The sequence below is a fragment of the Ammodytes marinus genome (assembly GCF_949987685.1).
Source record: "Ammodytes marinus genome assembly, chromosome: 20".
NCBI classification, from domain to species: Eukaryota; Metazoa; Chordata; class Actinopteri; order Uranoscopiformes; family Ammodytidae; genus Ammodytes; species Ammodytes marinus.
Window position 1 is genome coordinate 25,502,230 of NC_137224.1, and position 19,685 is coordinate 25,521,914.

At 40.6% G+C, this 19,685-nt stretch overlaps 1 protein-coding gene across 1 annotated transcript in view; it reads left to right on the forward strand.

The window, feature by feature from the left end:
* Positions 1-19,685, forward strand: part of fmn2b (formin 2b) — a gene marked incomplete at both ends in the record, with an annotated part of 138,704 nt that overhangs the window by 49,893 nt on the left and 69,126 nt on the right. The window contains 2 exons of the mRNA XM_080049559.1: positions 5,693-5,837; positions 13,903-13,990. Coding sequence (XP_079905685.1) covers positions 5,693-5,837; positions 13,903-13,990 — 233 coding nt within the window. The remainder of the gene's footprint in view (positions 1-5,692; positions 5,838-13,902; positions 13,991-19,685) is intronic.

Genomic DNA, 19,685 nt, shown 5'->3' on the forward strand with positions numbered 1-19,685 from the left:
GGTTGGCGGATTGTCACTGCAGATTAACGTGTCACCTCAAGTTAATAATGTGCTTTTGTCTATTGCTGTTTTCACGGTTTTTGAATGGTGCGTGGTGTTCTGGCCGTGCATGTAGTGATTTTAGCAGATCAGCGCCGAAACAACACACTCACCTGCTTCCTCCACTATCGTCTCATTTTGCACCATTATGTTCCTGCGCACGACTGAGGTGTGTGTGTGTGTGTGTGCGTGTGTGAGTGCGTGAACACGAGATTAACTGTGGTGACAGAGTGTATGCTTATGTGTTATATTGATGGTTGTGTAACAAAGATAAGGCAAATCCTGTTTGCCACAATATAAATAGTTAGTTTATTGTAAGTGAATTTGGTGTGATTGATTTGAGGCTCCATGTTATTTTCTGTCTTATTTAAAGCTGGTTTTGCCAGCATTTTTAACCTTTTTTCTAAGCTGTTTTTAACCGTTTTTCTTGGTAAATAGCATAGACGTCGATTACGGAGGGGATGGGGGGTACATGTACCCCCCACTTTTCGTCAAGACTCATTTTGTCCCCCCCACTTTTTAAGCCGGACATGGAGTGCGTCCAGCCGTATTAAAACACAGCGTCAAGGTCTCTCTCTCTCTCTCTCTGTGCGCACGCGATACCAACGACAAAACAGTGAACATGCTCCGAAGTCTCTGCTAGTTTGCACACCAGAGAAAACTGATGCATTTCAATCAGCAGCAGAGACAACGGCGAGTGGCTTTAAGTGTCCCGTTGTGAAGTGTAAACTGTAGGGATTACCATCCTCTATGCCAGGGGTGGCCAACCAGTCAGAGACAAAGAGCCACATTTTTTACTGTGCTTTTTTTTACAAAAAGCCACATCGTACACACGGGTACACACAGTGGCGATTCCAGGAAATTTTGACTGGGGGTGGCCAAGGTGGGCCACAGAGTAGGAGTGGGGTGGCCATCGCACCCCTGAATGAATAGCATGTGATGTGCTGCACAACCAATTCAAAGATGATTTATAATCCCAAATGCCCAAATCATGTTAGTATCCATTGTAATGTTTGTCAGAAAACTAAACCCCTGAAGGGGGGTCTGGGGGCATCCCCCCCAGAATATTTTTTTGTGTTTTTAACATGTAATCTAAGCATTCTGGTGCATTCTCGCGAAGATAATAAAGGAAAAAGTCAATATTTATTTCAGCTCAGATGAATAGTAAAATTAGCAAGACAACATAACTTGCTAGCAGCCAGATGCCTAACAACTGGACAGAGGGACGGATGACAACTAGCTTTTGACCAAATATCTTGCTAAAAAAATAAACCTTTATTTATGAAAGTCTGCCCTTGCTAAGAACATGTTACACTCGCTAACTACAAACTTTAATTTTTTTATTCAGATTTCAAAAATCTGCTGGGACACGTGCCTATACACATGCATGGGTGGCACGCATGTCACAAGCACACTTATGCTGTTTTCAAGACCTTTGCTGACCAGAGACCAGTTCTAGTGGCCACAGTCCTACCATTAATTTAGTAATTGAAAATTGCAAACTGATCTCATATCAGTGGATTGGAGTGTTTGTGTGATGAACTTGGCAACTACCTATCAAAAAAAGTTAAGAAAGAAAAAAAAAACATATCATCTCTGAACTAGGATACATATCAGGAAAAAAAATAATTAAAAAAATAAAATGAAAATAAAAAATAACATTTGAACTGGGGGCCAGTAAGATTTCAGGGGGGGGGGGGGCGTTTTTATTTTCGCGGGGAGCTTGCACATGCATGCACAAGCATTATTTATTAAAAAAAAAAAAAAAAAAACAGGGGCCCCACACTAGGACTTGAAACGGGCCCCCAGATCGTTAAGGCCGCCCCTGTGATAATGACAGGACTGGACTAAAGACAACAGGGCAGTCATTTTCAACAATGAACATTGTGTGCACTGCCTCACACACAAACTCTCAGTTCAACCAAGTCCACAAACAAAAATATAACAATTTAAAATAGCGTTTTTCTCTTACTATGCATGTTGCTTTGTGGAACTTACTTTTAGCATGGAGAGAGCTGAAGTGGCGCTGAAGATTTGAAGCCTTGAAATGCGCAAATGACACCTGGCATATAAGGCAGAATGGCCTGCCATAACGTTCAACAAAAAATATGAACTCTCCCACTCTGTTTCGGAGCGAACTTGACACAAATAGTTTACTCACGGAAAACCTCCCTCCAAGCTGAGCGGGCAGTTTTATGTTGCGTCCGCACCAAACGTTTGCGAACGTTATGTTGCGTCCTCAATTAAACATTTGCGAACAGGCATACACATAGGGCCTACACATTAATAAAATAAAAAATTAAATAATAGACAACATGTAAAACGAACGTAAGAGCCGCATGACACGTTTGCGAACATGCACACACATAGGCCCACACAAAAAAAAAAGTATAAAAAAAAAATTAAATTAAATTATAATCACATAATTTGATATGAACTGAAGAGCCGCACGAAGCTGGGCAAAGAGCCGCATGCGGCTCGCGAGCCGCGGGTTGGCCACCCCTGCTCTATGCCCACTAATGACTGTAAATGTAGCGGACACTAACAGCAGCTTGTGTCGCGGCACATGGATACTGACGATGTTCAGTGACGTGCCTACCCTGGCGCCGTGTGCAAAAAAATAAAATAAAAATAAAATAAAATATTTTTTTTATTTAATAAACTTATATTTGTATTATTATTGTTAATTATTTCGATCTTTACATGTAATCCGCGATTACTTTAAAAAAGTGTAGACGTTTTGATTCGAAACGTGGCAGTTAGTAAGTTACGCCAAAAAAATATTGTGCCTTTGCTGTTTCCCATTCATTGTGTACGGCAAAGAATCAGTGCCTTTGCGCCTATTCATTGTGGACGGCAAAAAAAAAAAAGTTTTCGCGCATGCGCACTTGATTTTGTATTATTTAACATGTACGCAAATAAGCATAATTCTTTGTGCCTTTTTTACGTAAATGGTATGCCACATAAGCCTTTACATTACATATCATTCATGGACCAATTAAAATCGAGATATTACTAGACATTTACGCAGCTTAGGCCAACGTCATTACGTTGGCTATGCTCATTCACGTCGCGCTACCCCCCGCGGATTTTTAAGTCAACATTGCAGCTGCCGTGCCGTGCTCGCAGATATTTCAGACTGGAGGAATTTTAACAAATTGGATTATAATTTAAAAAGGAACAGAATGAATAGCAAGAGAAAGGCCTGCGCCAGCCTTGGACGGTGTACAGCAGCAACAGGGACAAACAATGTTCGAGCATTTCAAACGGACAGGTAGCCTACATGAACGGAAGGATGCTAGCTAGCTGTGCTGTCAGTCAGACTGTCACTGGATTACTATCGTCTTGCTTATTTCTACAGCCAGGGAGTCAGATTGGTGAGTCAGAAACTTTTTGGGGGTTTATTTAATAATAAAGTTGGATGAATTGATACCGAGTGCAATCCATTCTGCATTTTATATTCAATTGAGCAGTTGTGTTTTCATTGTTACTGACGGACAAACCTAAGCTCTGCAATGTGGATAAATGGTTACATTCTGATGCTGGACAGGTCCATGGGACATATGTTACTGGTACTTTATCTATTAAGATAAAGTTTATGGAGTGGAGTTGCCATCAGTTATGCTGTAGTCCTACATAATGATGAATGCTGTCTTTTATTTTTAAGTTGAATAGAAGTAGTACCGGTAGTTTGAATCGGCGAAGGTTTGACTTGTTGCCTTACGTTTTTTCGGCCCTCGGTGTGAGGGACGGGTCCGTTAAGTCGATGGATGCGATGTTTAATCATTTAGACCAAACTACAGTAGGCTACGGGCAAACCTGAAGTCACCGTCGTGACATTTCATATACGTCCCGTGTGTGTGTGTGTGTGTGTGTGTGTGTGTGTGTGTGTGTGTGTGTGTGTGTGTGTGTGTGAGAGTGAGTGAGAGAGAAAGAAAGAAAGAAAGGGAGGAACTTATTTGAAATCGGCCGTGCGTGCCTGTTTGTTGTTTATTGTTTTTGATTTAACAATATATAGGTTTAGAGAAATCTGGCTTTCAGAACTCAGTGCCTACCCACTCACTGACCTCACCGCACGCGGCTATGCTACTAGCTAGGTTGCCATGGAGACCGAGGCGGAGTAATATTGTTGTGCGACAGTCCAGCCGTGCTTCGGCTCGATTTGAGCACGGTCAAAATGCCTTCGACCAATCAGATTGCTCAGTCGGAACTACCTTCCCAAGCTCCTTTTGTTTACGTCATGTTTGGTTGGGCTACGGGGAGCAGCTAGTGGCTCATATGTCCGCTGCTTTTTGAAAATGCTTTTTTCATCAAATGTGTCAGACATCAGTGTTTTGTATACATTTTATTCATTAGTGAGCGGGTATGCCGTCTTTCAGAACCGTTCATTACCTGCACTAAAGAGAAAAAAAGATGTTTCCTCATTGTCCCCCCCACTTTTGAAAATGCACTCCAGAATGCCTGTTTGTCCCCCCCACTTGTTTAGCCAAATCGACGTCCATGGTAAATAGGCTACCTACACACTTTGTATTGGAAACGTCAAGAAGGTCGGCTGTGCCGTGTTTACGCCCGGGTCACACCTCATACGTCTGTGCACTGCATCTAGCTCACATTTTTTTTTTTCACACAGTCAGTGTCTCACTGCTGCAGCGCTGCTTTTACCAGCCTGTTGCTACATGAGTTTTTCTCTGATAATTCCCATTAATGAAGCGCTGTGTAGCTGCTCTGATCTGCTAACACAAGCGCCGGGGGAAAAAAGAAAGGCAAACGCAAGATGTGTGGCGGTGATGAATGAGTAAAAATAAAAACTTGCTGTGTTGTGGTCGACGTACGTCTCTCCCCGCGGGCTGTGGCTTGCGCCTCCAGTTCAACTTCTCAATACTGAAATATGTCTCCAGGGTCCCTCTTTCCATATGTGGAGCAAAGCTACAGTGAAGTTTCTAACAGTGAACGCTACAAATCCACCAGGCACAGCGGCTGGGGCTCCTCTTCCACAGCATGGAGTAGCTGCTAGTGTAGCTAGCTTCTCCTCTTCCTCCTTACGACTATCACCTCTCTTCCTCGCTGTAATCTGGTTTATACAGGTAGACACGAATGTCCGTTCACTGCAGTAAACATTAAAAATCCCCTTTTCTAATGAAACATTTCCTTATACCATGATCGGAGTTTTTCGGGGCTCGGCTTCTCGCTTAGCGGGGAAGAAACATGGCGGACATTCTGTTTACATCTCGTCCGTGAGCTCCCGCCCCCCTCATTCCTTATTGGTGGGCATAAAAAATTGCGGAACTAGTGGTTTGTAGTCATCGGCGCTTCTCGCACGCAAGCCATAGGTCAAGAAAAACCTCTTTCCTTATATTATAATAGCCATTTTATAATGATGGAACGCTGGTTCAGTATGGGTGAAGTAATCCTTTAAGTTGCATCATGTATCAGAGTTATTGAGTTACATTTCCCTGTGCCTCACATCATCATCATAATTTTCAGAATGGAGTTTTAACATATTGTGATGTTGAATAAGTAAGTCATCACATCTGATGCTGACTCTTATCTGCACAGTATGTTTTCAGGTTTCCTTTTTACTTTTCTTTAAAAAAATAATAATCATTATAATAATAACCCATTTTATCTGTAAGTGCTCTTTTGTTTTTGTCAGGGATGTTTCTTCTTTTTTGGTATGGGAGACCATTGAGGAACCTGATGTGGACTTTGAAGAGTTTGTAGAGTTGTTCTCCAAACATACTGTGAAAGTGAAGAAACAGCCACTCTCTGACACAATCACCAAGTCCAAGGCCAAACAGGTTTGTCCGTGTGCATGATTATTTAGATATGCATTATGTGATGAAAGCGGGAGTCATGGTCCCACAACACTCTATATGTAAATGTTCTTTTATCTGGATGAATTTTTTTTGAAAACAGACTTGTGGATTTAAAAAAAATAGAGAAATGATATAAGCTGCTATATATATATTTATACACACACACACTCACCGGCCACTTTATTAGGTACAGCAGTTCATTTTATTGTTAACACATATAACCTATCAGCAGTGTTGGGAATAACGCCGTTTAAAATAACGGCGTTAGGTAACGCCGTTATTTTTTCAGTAACGGCGTAATCTAACTAATTACCTTTTTCGTCGTTACAACGCCGTTATCGTTACCGAACGTTAAATGCGGTGCGTTACTATGAATTGATTTAATAAACTGTGTAATCCGAAAGCACCCCTGGCTCCATACTACACAAATTGCTAGTAAGGAGACCGGTGGGTTAACAACAAGACAAGCGATTGTTATTTCTTATACTGTTTTAAGATGTGTTTTATTCAGTGTGGATGACATTATAACTGTCAGTTAGCGCCGTCACGTCAGTCAGCCGGAGCGCCTGTTTAGTGAAGTTTCTTTTTCTTTCTCTCTGTTGTGTGAGTGCGTGTGCGTTGCCGCAGTAACCACCTATCAATCCACGGTTGAAACGTGCTCTCCCTGAGTTTGTTTGCATCGCCCTTATGAGTAAGTGCATGGAGTTTCCCGATCTCTATAAATTATCATTTATGCACGTTATTAAACAGCCGCGATTCGCCGGTTGCAACAGCTGTTTAGCGTGTCATCATGAGCCGAATATTGCTACTGTTATTTTCCTGGGATCTGTATGCTGCTGTGCATGTTAAAGAAGGAAATAAACATAGGATAAATCCTTACTCCTCCTCTCATCGTCTCATGCTTCATAGTCTGACGTGTTTGGCCTTCAGTGATAGCAGATCAGCACGGTACATTGAGCAGTTTCCTCTACTGCTTTTGTTGAGAACAAAATAGGCTAGGCCTACTTGAAGTGCAGGATAAACCTCTTGCTGTCTGTTGATGTGCAATAAATATTGAAGGTTATGTAGCCTACAAGTAGGCCTACCTGTCTGTTCTACTCATTTCAACTGACTGTGAAAACTGCTCAGAAAAATCCAAATTTGTTGACATACAGCAACTTTTTTTTTTTTGTACAGTAGGCTAACGCAAATAGTTACTTTCCCTGGTTATATAATATATAATAATTCAGTTACTAACTCAGTTACTTTTTGGAACAAGTAGTGAGTAACTATAACTAATTACTTTTTTAAAGTAACGTTCCCAACACTGCCTATCAGCCAATCACATGGCAGAAACTCAAAGCATTTAGGCATGTAGACCTGGACGTGACAACGTATTGAGGTTGAAACCGAGCAACAGAATGGGGAAGAAAGGGGTTTTAAGTGACTTTGAACATGGCAATGTTGAGTGTGCCAGGAGGGCTGGTATGAGTATTTCAGAAACTGCTGATCTACTGGGATTTTCACTCCAAACCATCTCTAGGGTTTACAGAGAATGGTCCGAAAAAGAAAAAATATCCAGTGAGCGGCATTTGTGTGGACGTAAAATGCCTGGTTTGAGATGATAGAAAGGCAACAGTAACTCAAATAACCACTCAAATCACAACCAGGGTATGCAGAATACCATCTCTGAACGCAAAACACAACCAACCTTGAAGCAGATGGGTTACAGCAACAGAAGACCCCACCGGGTGCCACTTCTGTCAGCTAAAAACAGGAACATGAGGCTACAATTTTCACAGTATCACCAATATTGGACAATAGAAGATTGAAAAATCATGCCTGGTCTGATGAGTCTCGATTTCAGTTGCGACATTCAGATGGCAGGTTCAGAATTTGGCGTAAACAACATGAAAGTATGGCTCCATCCTGCCGTGCACCATCAACCATGCCATGTTCAAAGTCACCTAAACCCCCTTTCTTCCCCATTCTGATGCTTGGTTTGACTTCAGTACATTGTCTTGACCATGTCTAAATGTATAAATGCATTACATTGCTGCCATGTGATAATTAGCTAATTAGCTTTTTGTTTTTATAAGCCATTGAACAGGTGTACCTAATAAAGTGGCCGGTGAGTGAGTGAGTGTGTGTGTGTGTGTGTGTGTGTGTGTGTGTGTGTGTGTGTGTGTGTGTGTGTGTGTGTGTGTATATATGTGTATATATATATATGTGTATATATATATATATATATATAGGGGAAGGTGGGGTGATTTGTGCATTTTGGAAGTTGCAAAACCCCTTGTTTCTAGAAAACCGTGGAAGAAATTGGAAATGTGACCACATATTTAAGAAGAGCCATCCATTTGACTCATCCTGTAAAGAAGGGAGACACAATAGGTGAGTCAATCTAGGGAAAAAAAGGGCTTAACCCCAAAAAAATTGATACAAAAGGTTTTTCAATGGATTCCAGTAGTATTTGGTGTGCTGAATAACATACTAAAAGTCTACCAAAATCTACCCCCCAGAAAGCCCTCATTTCCAAGATGGCGGCCGAAATGGCGGCGGGGAGCTTGAAATGGCTATATCTCAAATTGAAAAAATGTTGCAAAGGAATTTTCAACTGATTTTGGTACCTCTGGACATGCTTACAAACATACTAAAAATCTAGGAAAATACACCTTCCGGAAAGGCTTCATTTTCAAGATGGCGTCCAAAATGGTGGCTGGCCAAGCTTAAAATGGCTATATATCTCAATAGAAAAATATTATTCAAATGATTTTTCACTTGATTCTGGTACCTGCAAATATGCTTATGACCATACTAACAATCTAGGAAAATATACCTCCCAGAAAGGCTTCATTTTCATAATGGTGTCCAAAATGGCGGCCGGGAGCGTAGAATGGCTATATCTCAAATGGAAAATGTTACAAAAGAATGTTTCAACTGATTCTGGTACCTCTATACATTAAGAAAGTGCGACAAATCTAGGTAAATATAACTGCTAGAAAGGCGTCATTTTCAAAATGACTGCCTGATGGTATAGGGGAGGGCTGGGCGATTAATTGAAATTCAATTTCGATTACGATTTTGGCGTCCCTCGATCATGAAAACAAGATAATCGTAATAAATTGATTATTGTGTCGCACGCCGTGTCTTGTGTGGTAAATGCAGCGAACCCTTCTGTGCCCCCACCCAAACACTTTCGCTTTCAGCGATTGCAATGCAATGGTTTATTCAGCATAAAGTTAAAGTACTCGCCCAAGACTGATGTTAAATCGAAACACAAAAGCCTTGCGTGAGCGAAATAGCGAGTTGCCAGTTGAAACTCCGTGACGGTGGGTAACGGTGTCATTCACAGTGACACCTCGCCAGTGTGAGCCGCCGCACAGAAAAGCCCTGTGGCTTTACGGCTAAAATGAACCGGGGATATCCTGCCTGTTAACGTTGTTGATGTGGAAGGCTTCAGCTCAGATCTTGTCATCGAGACGACATTGATGAGGTCATTGAAGACGCATGGAAGTGGAATGACTGACAATCAGAGAGCCCTTTGGACCATGTCAAAGTGCATAACATCACAGTACAACACCGCAATGCAGGAGTTCACAAACCAGACATACACAACATCAGAACAGCACAAGGACTCAACAGAGGCAAGGATGAAAAGGGATGCTGCTGACCTGGAGAAGATCACTTCAAAACTTGCTATATGGTCACCTTTCTCTCCAGACTCTTCTTTAAGGAATGTTGTTACAGGTGTTGTTGCTGAGGACGGAGTGAACGTGCATGATTATGACTCTGTTGGACGCAATATCATGCACAAAATGATTGGACAGCCTGCATTCACGTTCTCATTTAGTAGAAAGGATAAAGCCATAACCCTTGGACAAAAATCGTCTATCAAGGTTGCTCCTGATCGAACAATTGATTTTGCACTTCTTTTTCAACGTTTCCTGATTGTCTCCCAAACTGGAGAGCTATCATTGGAGGAGGTTATGCGTTACAAACTCAGTCCTTTCCCTCCTGCCCTCTTTGAAGCTGGAAACATCTTCCGCAAGGCTGATAAACCACAACTTGCGCACGCAATCTGTGATCATGCAAGTGATGCAATCCTAGATTCTGTACCAGAAACAGATCATTATGTTCTTGATGGAGGTTCACTCCTTCACCGAATACCATGGAAGCACGGACAAAGCTATAGTAAAATTGTGCAGTCATATGCAGACTTCACCATCCAACATTATGGCTCAGCTACAACCATTGTGTTCGATGGCTATGGGGATGGGCCATCCATTAAAGACAACACACATCAAAGAAGAGGAAACAATATTCATCCCATTGTCAACTTCACTGCTGAGACAGAGTTCTCAGGTAAGAAGGAGGAGTTCATGTCAAGAGATCTGAATAAACAAAGGCTGATCCAAATGATAAGCGATGAACTGAAAGAAAGGGGTTGCACTGTGGTCAATTCAATTGGAGATGCTGATGTAGACATCGTAAGGGCCGCAGTGGAATCATCTCTTCTTCACACCACTACGCTGATTGGAGAAGATACAGATCTCCTTGTCTTACTACTTCACTATGCACAGAGAGATAGTAAGGGCGTATATTTCAGATCAGACAAGTCAAAAGCTGATGGCAGTTTTAAAGTGTATGCCGTAAACCATTTAAAAGAAGTACTTGGACATGATGTGTGTTCTCAGTTGATGTTCATCCATGCTCTCACTGGCTGTGACACAACTTCTCGGATCTTCGGGGTTTGCAAAAAGACTGCTTTCCAGAAGCTTGTAAAAGGGGATCCCGTCCTTCGATCTTGTGCCAATGCATTCATTGTCCCAAACCAGACCACAGAGGTGATTGATGACCTTGGGTGCCAAGTAATGGCTGTCCTCTTTGGTGGAAAGTGCACAGATTCCCTTGCAGCAATGCGATATAACATTTTCAGCAAGAAGGTTGTCTCAGCTTCATCAACTGTAACGCCTGAACGTCTGCCACCAACTGAATCGTAGAGCGTACTACCAGGTCATGGTCTGGATGGGAACAGAAGATGGTATGGATGCCCTGAACTGGGGGTGGAGCCTGCAGGACAATAGATTTGTCCCACTCATGTCAACAACGAATGTTGCTCCAGACAGTCTCTTGAAGGTCATTCATTGTAACTGTACCACTGCCTGCAAGACACTCCGCTGTTCTTGCAGAAAATATGGACTACCTTGTACTACTGTCTGTGGACCATGTCAACTTAAGGAATGTGACAACCACTTAACAAGTTTCTTCCAGAGGAGCCCGAAGATGATGATGAATAAAGACCACAATAAGTGTGGCATTTATGTTATTCAACAACAACACCACCTTTCTAGTTTGAATAGTAACCAATTTGAACCATTTAACCAATGTAAGCTTACAGGCAGTCATTGTGAAAATGATGCCTTTCTAGCAGTTATATTTACCTAGATTTGTCGCACTTTATTAATGTATAGAGGTACCAGAATCAGTTGACATTCTTTTGTAACATTTTCCATTTGAGATATAGCCATTCTACGCTCCCGGCCGCCATTTTGGACGCCATTATGAAAATGAAGCCTTTCTGGGAGGTATATTTTCCTAGATTGTTAGTATGTTCATAAGCATATTTGCAGGTACCAGAATCAAGTTAAAAATCATTCGAATAATCTTTTTCTATTGAGATATATAGCCATTTTAAGCTTGGCCGGCCACCATTTTGGACGCCATCTTGAAAATTAAGCCTTTCCGGAAGGTGTATTTTCCTAGATTTTTAGTATGTTTGTAAGCATGTCCAGAGGTACCAAAATCAGTTGAAAATTCCTTTGCAACATTTTTTCAATTTGAGATATAGCCATTTCAAGCTCCCGGCCGCCATTTCGGCCGCCATCTTGGAAATGAGGGCTTTCTGGGGGGTAGATTTTGGTAGACTTTTAGTATGTTATTCAGCACACCAAATACTACTGGAATCCATTGAAAAACCTTTTGTATCAATTTTTTTGGGGTTAAGCCCTTTTTTTTCCTAGATTGACTCACCTACAAGGAATAAGATATAAGCACATTTAAGCTCAAAAAACTGTGTTTTGCCTTTCAAAGTAAAATTTCCATGATCAAGGTTTTTTGATTATTGTGTCTGAACAATTATAGACACGTTTGAAAACATTTGACACATGTTTTAGTGCTTTGGTATGCTACACTTTGAGTCTATATAGTTAGCACGATGTCAACCCTAAATTGCTGCATCATGCCTATTATCCAAAATTCTGGGGATGGGGTGATTTGTGCGCAAGGGCCTGGGTGAGTTATAAGTAAGTAAGTAAGTAAAATGTATTTATAAAAGCACATTTATGACAGTTTGCACTGTCCAAAGTGCTGTACATAGTGCATTCAGTAGGTAAACAATGAAGGTAAAATAACAATAACCAAAATAAAAGACGTAAAGCCCATACATCCACATAAACACAGATAGTAGTGCAGAGGTAAGTAAGTAGTGCAGAGGTTAATGGGGAGGAAACACCAGGGTGTACATATGGGTTTTGAGCCTTGATTTAAAGGCAGAAATGTAGGGGGAATCACATTTGTCAGGTGGCAGTTGGTTCCACAAGCACGGAGCAACTAGTGCAAAGTACATTTCTGAGAGTTGTGCCAGTGGCATGGCTGTATACGCTGGTCACCAAAAGAAAGTGATTGTCTACAGTAGCTCAGAAGAGAGTGACATCTCAATTCCACTTAACGACACCACTGATGAGAGTTCAGATGGCCAGAAAGATGATGATGGTGACTTTGTCATTGTGACAAAATGACGCACAAATCACCCCACTACGTGGGGTGATTTGTGCGACAAGACAACTTTTTTTCCGAAAGCTATATTTCTTAAACAGTTTATTCCAGATCCAAAGTTTTTATTGCCAGGGATGCACAACATCCTGAAATATATGTACATATTTGAGTTGGAGACATAACTGTCAAGGCCTCACTTTAAAATCACTTTGAGTAAAAAGTTGCACAAATCACCCCACCTTCCCCTATATATATATTTTTTTTAATAATTAAATAAATTATTTAAAAAATGTATGTCGTTCAAATAATAATTGCAATGACAGTCTAAATTCTATTAATTAAAGTTTGATTAACTGAGTTAAAGTGATGATGTCTAAAATATGTACCCATTTCAGACATGTTTATTGTATAATAATTACACCTTTGAAAACATGATTGACAGCTATTGGCTTGATTGGCATTCAATTTGACTGTACATATTTTAATGTGGTCTATACAATTGACAACACCTGACCATTGTACTTGTAGAAGTACAGTCCCCTCCAAAAGTATTGGAACATTGAGGCCAATTCCTTTATTTTTGCTGTAGACTGGAAACATTTGGGTTTGACACCAAAATATTAATATGAGATAATAGATCAACATTTCAGCTTTAGTTTCCGTGTATTTACATCTGGATCTGATAAACAACTGAGAAGATAGCATTATTTGTAAAGGAACACCACATTGTTAGGTGAGCAAAAGTATTGGGACAGATAGGCTTAAAATACAGTAACTGAATGAGGCTGCGGTGAAAGCCTGAAAAAGCATCACAAAAGAAAAATGCAAAAGTGTTGTGATGTCAATGGGTCACAGGTTTGATGCAGTTATTGCAAGCTAAGGATTTGCAACAAAATATTAAGTCTTATTCAGTTAAATTTATTTTAAGTTTATCTGTTCCAATACTTTTGCTCACCTACAAATGTGGTGTTCCTTCACAAATAATGCTTTCTTCACAGTTGTTTAATCAGATCCAGATGTAAATACCTGGAAATTAAAGCTGAAATGTTGATCTATTGTCTCATATTCATATTGTGTTCCAAATGTTTCCAGTCTACAGCAAAAGGAATTGGCCTCACTGTTCTAATACTTTTGGAGGGCACTGTATATCATTAGATTGACAGACATTTTTAAAGTTGCAGCATAATCTATGGTAATGCATCACTTGGAATCAAATGCAATTTTTTTTTTGCTGCAATGGCAAAGTTACACCTTAGCTTTTGAATCTGACCTCATACTTGTTTTTTAGGTTGTCAAGCTCCTAAACAACAAGCGTTCCCAAGCAGTAGGTATCCTCATGTCCTCCCTGCATCTGGACATGAAAGATATCCAGCATGGTGAGTTTTTTTTTGGCTGTGTAATAACTTGATATTTAAAAAGTAATGCATCTTGGTATGACTCATAATCTTCCATTAAAAGTGTGCACTTAATTATTTTCCTGCTAAAACGATAAGAAGATGAAATCAATTTTGCTATTATTTGCCTACCAATTTGTCTGTATAAAAATGTAAATTATAAATATTTATCGATGATGAATATTTATCTAGTCCTGACAAAAACCCTTTTAAAGGCAAAGACATTTCATGCTATTTGGTAAATTTTTCCAAAATACTCTTTTCATTATGTGGCAACACAATTTAACAACCATCCAAAAGTCTGTCCAATAAGTGCTTAATAGCCAATCATCTTGGTTGTCCTATTAATAAGTTAATAATAATGGATTGGATTTATATAGCGCTTTTCAAGGCACTCAAAGACGCTTTACAGGGTTCCAGGTTCCATCATTCACACACACACACAGTCATACTGGTGGTGGTAAACTACGATAGTAGCCACAGCTGCCCTGGGGCAGACTGACGGAAGCGTGGCTGCCATTCAGCGCCTCCGACCACCACCTCAAACATACAGCAGTCATACACATTCACACCAGGCAAGGTGGGTGAAGTGTCTTGCCCAAGGACACAACAACCATCGAACTGCCAACCCTTGGATCATTGGCCAACCCGCTTTACCACCTGAGCCACTGTCGCCCGTTAACATTGTATATGCATTCAAACATCAGGAGAGACACAGTAGAAAAACACCACCAAATACATTGATGATGCTATCAGGTCATAACCTAGGAACAACAATGGGCACTTAAGTGATGATTAATGGGTGACATCAACATAACGTCAGTTTTGTGGCAATAAATAACTCAGAACCCCAGAACTGTTGGGTTGATTTACACAACTCGAAGGGGGGAAAATGTGAAGGTTGACAGTTATCAAATGTTATGCAGGAATGCAAAACATGACAATAAATGATTTGATATATTGTCGCGCACACATACAGTATGTGGTAAAAGCACTAGGGATGGGGCCCACCCGATACAATATCGGTAGAGGGTCCGATATGGCTGCAATCTACATTTTGGATATTGGACTGACAAAAAAAATAATATAGGGGAGAATGGGGTAATCTGAGCCACTTTTTACATTTGCTCCCCTCTAAGCGAGCTAAAATTATTTATCACTCAAATTTACACATTTCCCATTAATTCAGGATGTTTCATAGAAATGGGCATTAGCAGAATTTTTTCAAGACAAAGGGCAGTGAAAATATGATTGTTTTAAAAAAAGTTGTCATGTGGCTCACTTTACCCCAGCTGTGGGGTAAACTGATCCACTTACTTTTTCCACTCTGAAACTACCATAACAACACATATTGTAACAGTAAGAACCCTGAAAGCTAGCCACACATTCCAGAACTAATGTCGGACTAGTAAAAGAATGATGGGGTTTGGTCAATTAAGCAAAGCAAATTTTCTAAACACTTGAAAGTAACTCTGAACAAAATCAAATACAACATATTATAATTCAAAAGGTTTTAATAAGATTCAAATGAAAGATAGAACCAGTTAGATTAGAACACAGTCTGGGGGTTTATTATACTATCTATGGTCAGAACACAGGACCCTTAGAGCCAGCTAGTGTCTGGGGGTCAAAGCATAGGACAATCAGAACCAGCGAGAACAGCCTGGGACTCAGAACACAGGAGGAGACCCAACTGGATTACAACATCAGCCTGTCATACTCTACAACTAGGCCTACTCTACATTCCAGCCCTGAAGGTTACAGGGAAAGATGAGAAGGTGCTCTTTCCATGTGGTTGCCCCAGGTCGTCTTCCTGGTGTATTTCCTTGGCATGATGGCTTTTCTACAATGTGTATGACATTAAAATAAAACATATGTCATGTAATATTACATTAAAATATGTTTAAGACTAAACTTAACTTGTGCCTCATGGTGGGGGAAAGTGAGACAGTGGCTCACTTTCCCCCACAGCATTTGGCTCACTTTCCCCCACCACCATAATTTGAGAAAAAACTACCTCTCTTCGCATCACATGGTTTCATATGTTGGTAGTTCATCAACACGTATGATAGAAGTTTTTCTACGTGAATACATTTGCTTTGACACAACAGTTGATTAAGTTGACAGCAAGAAAATGTACTTTTACATGCAAAATACCTATTTTGGTGAAAAAAACATGCTTACCACAGCACAATGAGGTCCTCTCTTTCAGGGCCATGGGGAAATGAGAGGGGCTTGAAAACATATATCTCACATGACCACAAATGTTTTCCGTTGCTTAGATACAGGGGGTGGCTCACATTACCCAATGCCTCAGATTCCCCCGTTCTCCCCTATATACATATATATATAAATTATATTAACTATGAAAGAAATTAAAATGTTAAGGCCATAGCTATTTGATATAGCAAACAACAATTTTAAAATTAGCTATTCAAAAGTTGAATTCTGATGTTCTGCATTCAAACAGTTCAAAGCTGTTAAGATAAACCTACATGCATTTGTGTATACTGTATATGTTGCTCTTTTAAATTGCCTTCCTAACCTTGCACATAACATCACTACCAACAAAGAAATATATATTAATTATGATATCGGACAGTATCGTCCGATGTCTAAAACCCAGATATCGGAATGGAACTAAAAATAGTGGATCGGTGCATCCCTAAAAAACACACACATTTATTAATTTATTCACGTAAAGAGGGTGGCCGCGATGTACTTAAATAAGAGACCTCAAGTCTATTATAGAAATTTGCTGCGCATATTATGTCCATCTGCTTTTGCACTTAAGGACTCAGTATAGCAGCTGCTATAGATTATAATGGGAGCGTATCCATACGGCTTTCTGCTATGTCTCGCTACGTGCCGCTTATGTGCCCAGTGTAGCAAGGGGGTTAAAACTATGTCTTGTAGATTGGTTACTTCCTGTTTAAACAAAACCAACACTATAACACTGCTAATAGAAATCAAAGGCAGAACACTGACTGTATAGTCATGTGGGAGCATTAATATATACTGACATTGAAAGACGATGACATTTTTGCTATAAATTGACATAAATCCGATGACTGTTCATTTTGAAGAATATGGCCACTAAAGGTTTGCTTTAGTGCTTTAGTTACTGCTCAACCGTTGCAAATGAGAGAAAAAAATATTCCCCCATTTGCATGTATGTAAATAAGGGAATATTCAAAATCCAACGCAGAATAGCTCCCTCGTTCTAAATAGCACCTAATCCTTAAAGGCCAGCACTTATTGCCACATGCCGTTTTAGGTGTCCGAAAGGCTTGTACTAAAGCAGCGCTATTTCTTTATACAATCTGTTTCTCTCTATCCCTCTTCAACGCTTGTGAGCTTTATAATATATTGAATAGATATTGAGTTATATTATGGGGGAAATCTCCAGGCACAGGGGAAGTCGGTTGTATACTTGGGATTTCCAAAAAGAAAAGAAAAGAAAAGGAAAAAATAAAATTCTGATGGAGCTCTTTATTACAAACTACATCAACGTTTAAACCTGTGATACAGTATGTGTGTAACAGCTGACCTATGTGAATGTGAAGCAGATTATAGATGTGCAATGGACACACTGTGTCATTCACCGGGAAGCGCCGGTAGCGTCAAGGCAGCTCAGCCCCGAACAAAACAAAGTTTTGACAGAGGTTGTGAGTGTGTTCAATTTCATTAAAACACGACCCCTGAAAAGCGCGACTGTTCTCCGCACTTTGTGAAGCGATAGGAGCTGATCACACACACACTGGTCATACAGCTGGGCTCACAATGAGGCAAGGTGTTGTAGCGTGTCTCTGAGTTCAGAGCGGAGATCCGGCTCTTTTCTTCATGGACTGCATATAAAAGTGTTGTAGGCCTACCTTCAACTGTCTTTTGGTTTAAGAAAAAATACTCCAACTCAGTCTCAGTCTAGTTCAAATAAAAATAAAAACTTTGTCAGTTGGTGTGCAGACAGGCTCAGAGTCGTCATCATGATGTGTTCAAATGTAACAACAAAAAAAAATTATTTCGTTTTTAGTGAGAAACTTGAATAATATAGTTTTGGTGAAAAACTAGTTTTTTCAGCAATATAAAATAGATAGTAAATATGGAACTATGACCTGTTTAACGTCCTATCTTGAGCTCTGATCATCTTATAGGCAATTAAAGCAATGATACAAGTTTACCGCATTTGCAGTGCAAAACAGGCTCATTGCAGCCACTAATGCAGGCCTAAGACTCACAGACTGATTTTGAAAAATGTTTGGGCTCAGATTGCAAAGTAATGAAAGAAATGCTTATATTTTCTCTATTGTGAATTGTATTACTTGATTTTATATCAATACATTTTAAACTTTTAAGCCTGACCTATTTTGCTAACGCAATTGGGGAACGGTGGGGCTTGAAAATTTCCCCTCCTCCAAAGTGGGGAATTACAATTTTTTTTGAGAACCACTGTTTTTGGTATTGAATCCCAAGTGACAGAAAGTAGAATACCACTCGTATTTTCGTTTTACCGGAAACGGGAGAATGGAGCGGTTTTGTGTGCGATCTCACCTTTGTTCGATTCTGACTAAAACAAATAAACAAGCCTAATTGGCTGTGCCACTGACTGTGTCCTTCTTCTGCATTTCTGTAAAAGTAACCTTTATAATAGGATCACAGCGTACATGGACCCATAACATATGCCCTATTGAGCACAATCTGTGAAATGTACAGCCTACATTTTCGAATAAAATATTAGGCCACATATTTATTTAAACATTTTTTAATTTAAGAACACGTTCTCACTCCCAACTACTCAAATTCAAACAGTTGGTCAGAATGGAGTAGTGCGTGCTTCCTCTCCAAATATTCTTCCTGCTGAAATCGGCGCGCACGGCCGCAGCTCACGGCTCTGCCTTTCGGTGCTTTTTTGTTGTGTTTGTTTGTACTTCTGCCAATAAGTTTGTTGTACTTCTGCAAATAGTTTTTACAGTCGCCAGGATCTACTGGACATTGGTTTCCGGCACAAGTTACCTGTTACAAGTCACCGCACCCACAGTATATCTGAGGAGGAAAGGTAGCATTCCAGCTACTGAGCTAGCTCTGGACGGACCTCCTCTCGCCCTGATTTTCTTGCTAAACCACTCCATCTGTCTCGGCACGGATCATTTCGTAGCCTGGATTTCACCGTGACCTGGCCTGGTGTCTAGCGGTGTCCTACAGCTCATCATCAGCCTGCCTCCTTCCTTCTACACCAGGATCACTCGGCTACAGCCCAGCTGATTTAGGACCCACAACAACAGTCAGGACCCCGACTGCTCGCTACGGCCGAGGTGGCCGCGGCGCCAGCTCAAAAAAGGTGGACACCTTTTTCCTCAGCGTTGTCGTGCCTCTGGTTCGTATTAATATGTATCTCTATACAAGATCTCCCACGGGCCTCTGGCTCACACTCTCCATCATCTGTCTTCTTGCTGTGGCCCAGTCCCCTGGCGATGCAAGCAGGCCAGCAACAGCCTTCAATGGTGGTGGGATGCTGGACTTTAGTCTGTTGCCTAGAGACGCTTCCACCTTCTGGATCACTATAAATGCAGGACTTCCTAGTTTGTCTGTGTCACACTCTCCACTGTATTATTTTATACTAGGCCTACTGCAACAATTTACTGGCTCTTACCTCCCACTACCTGCCAAACTCTCTATG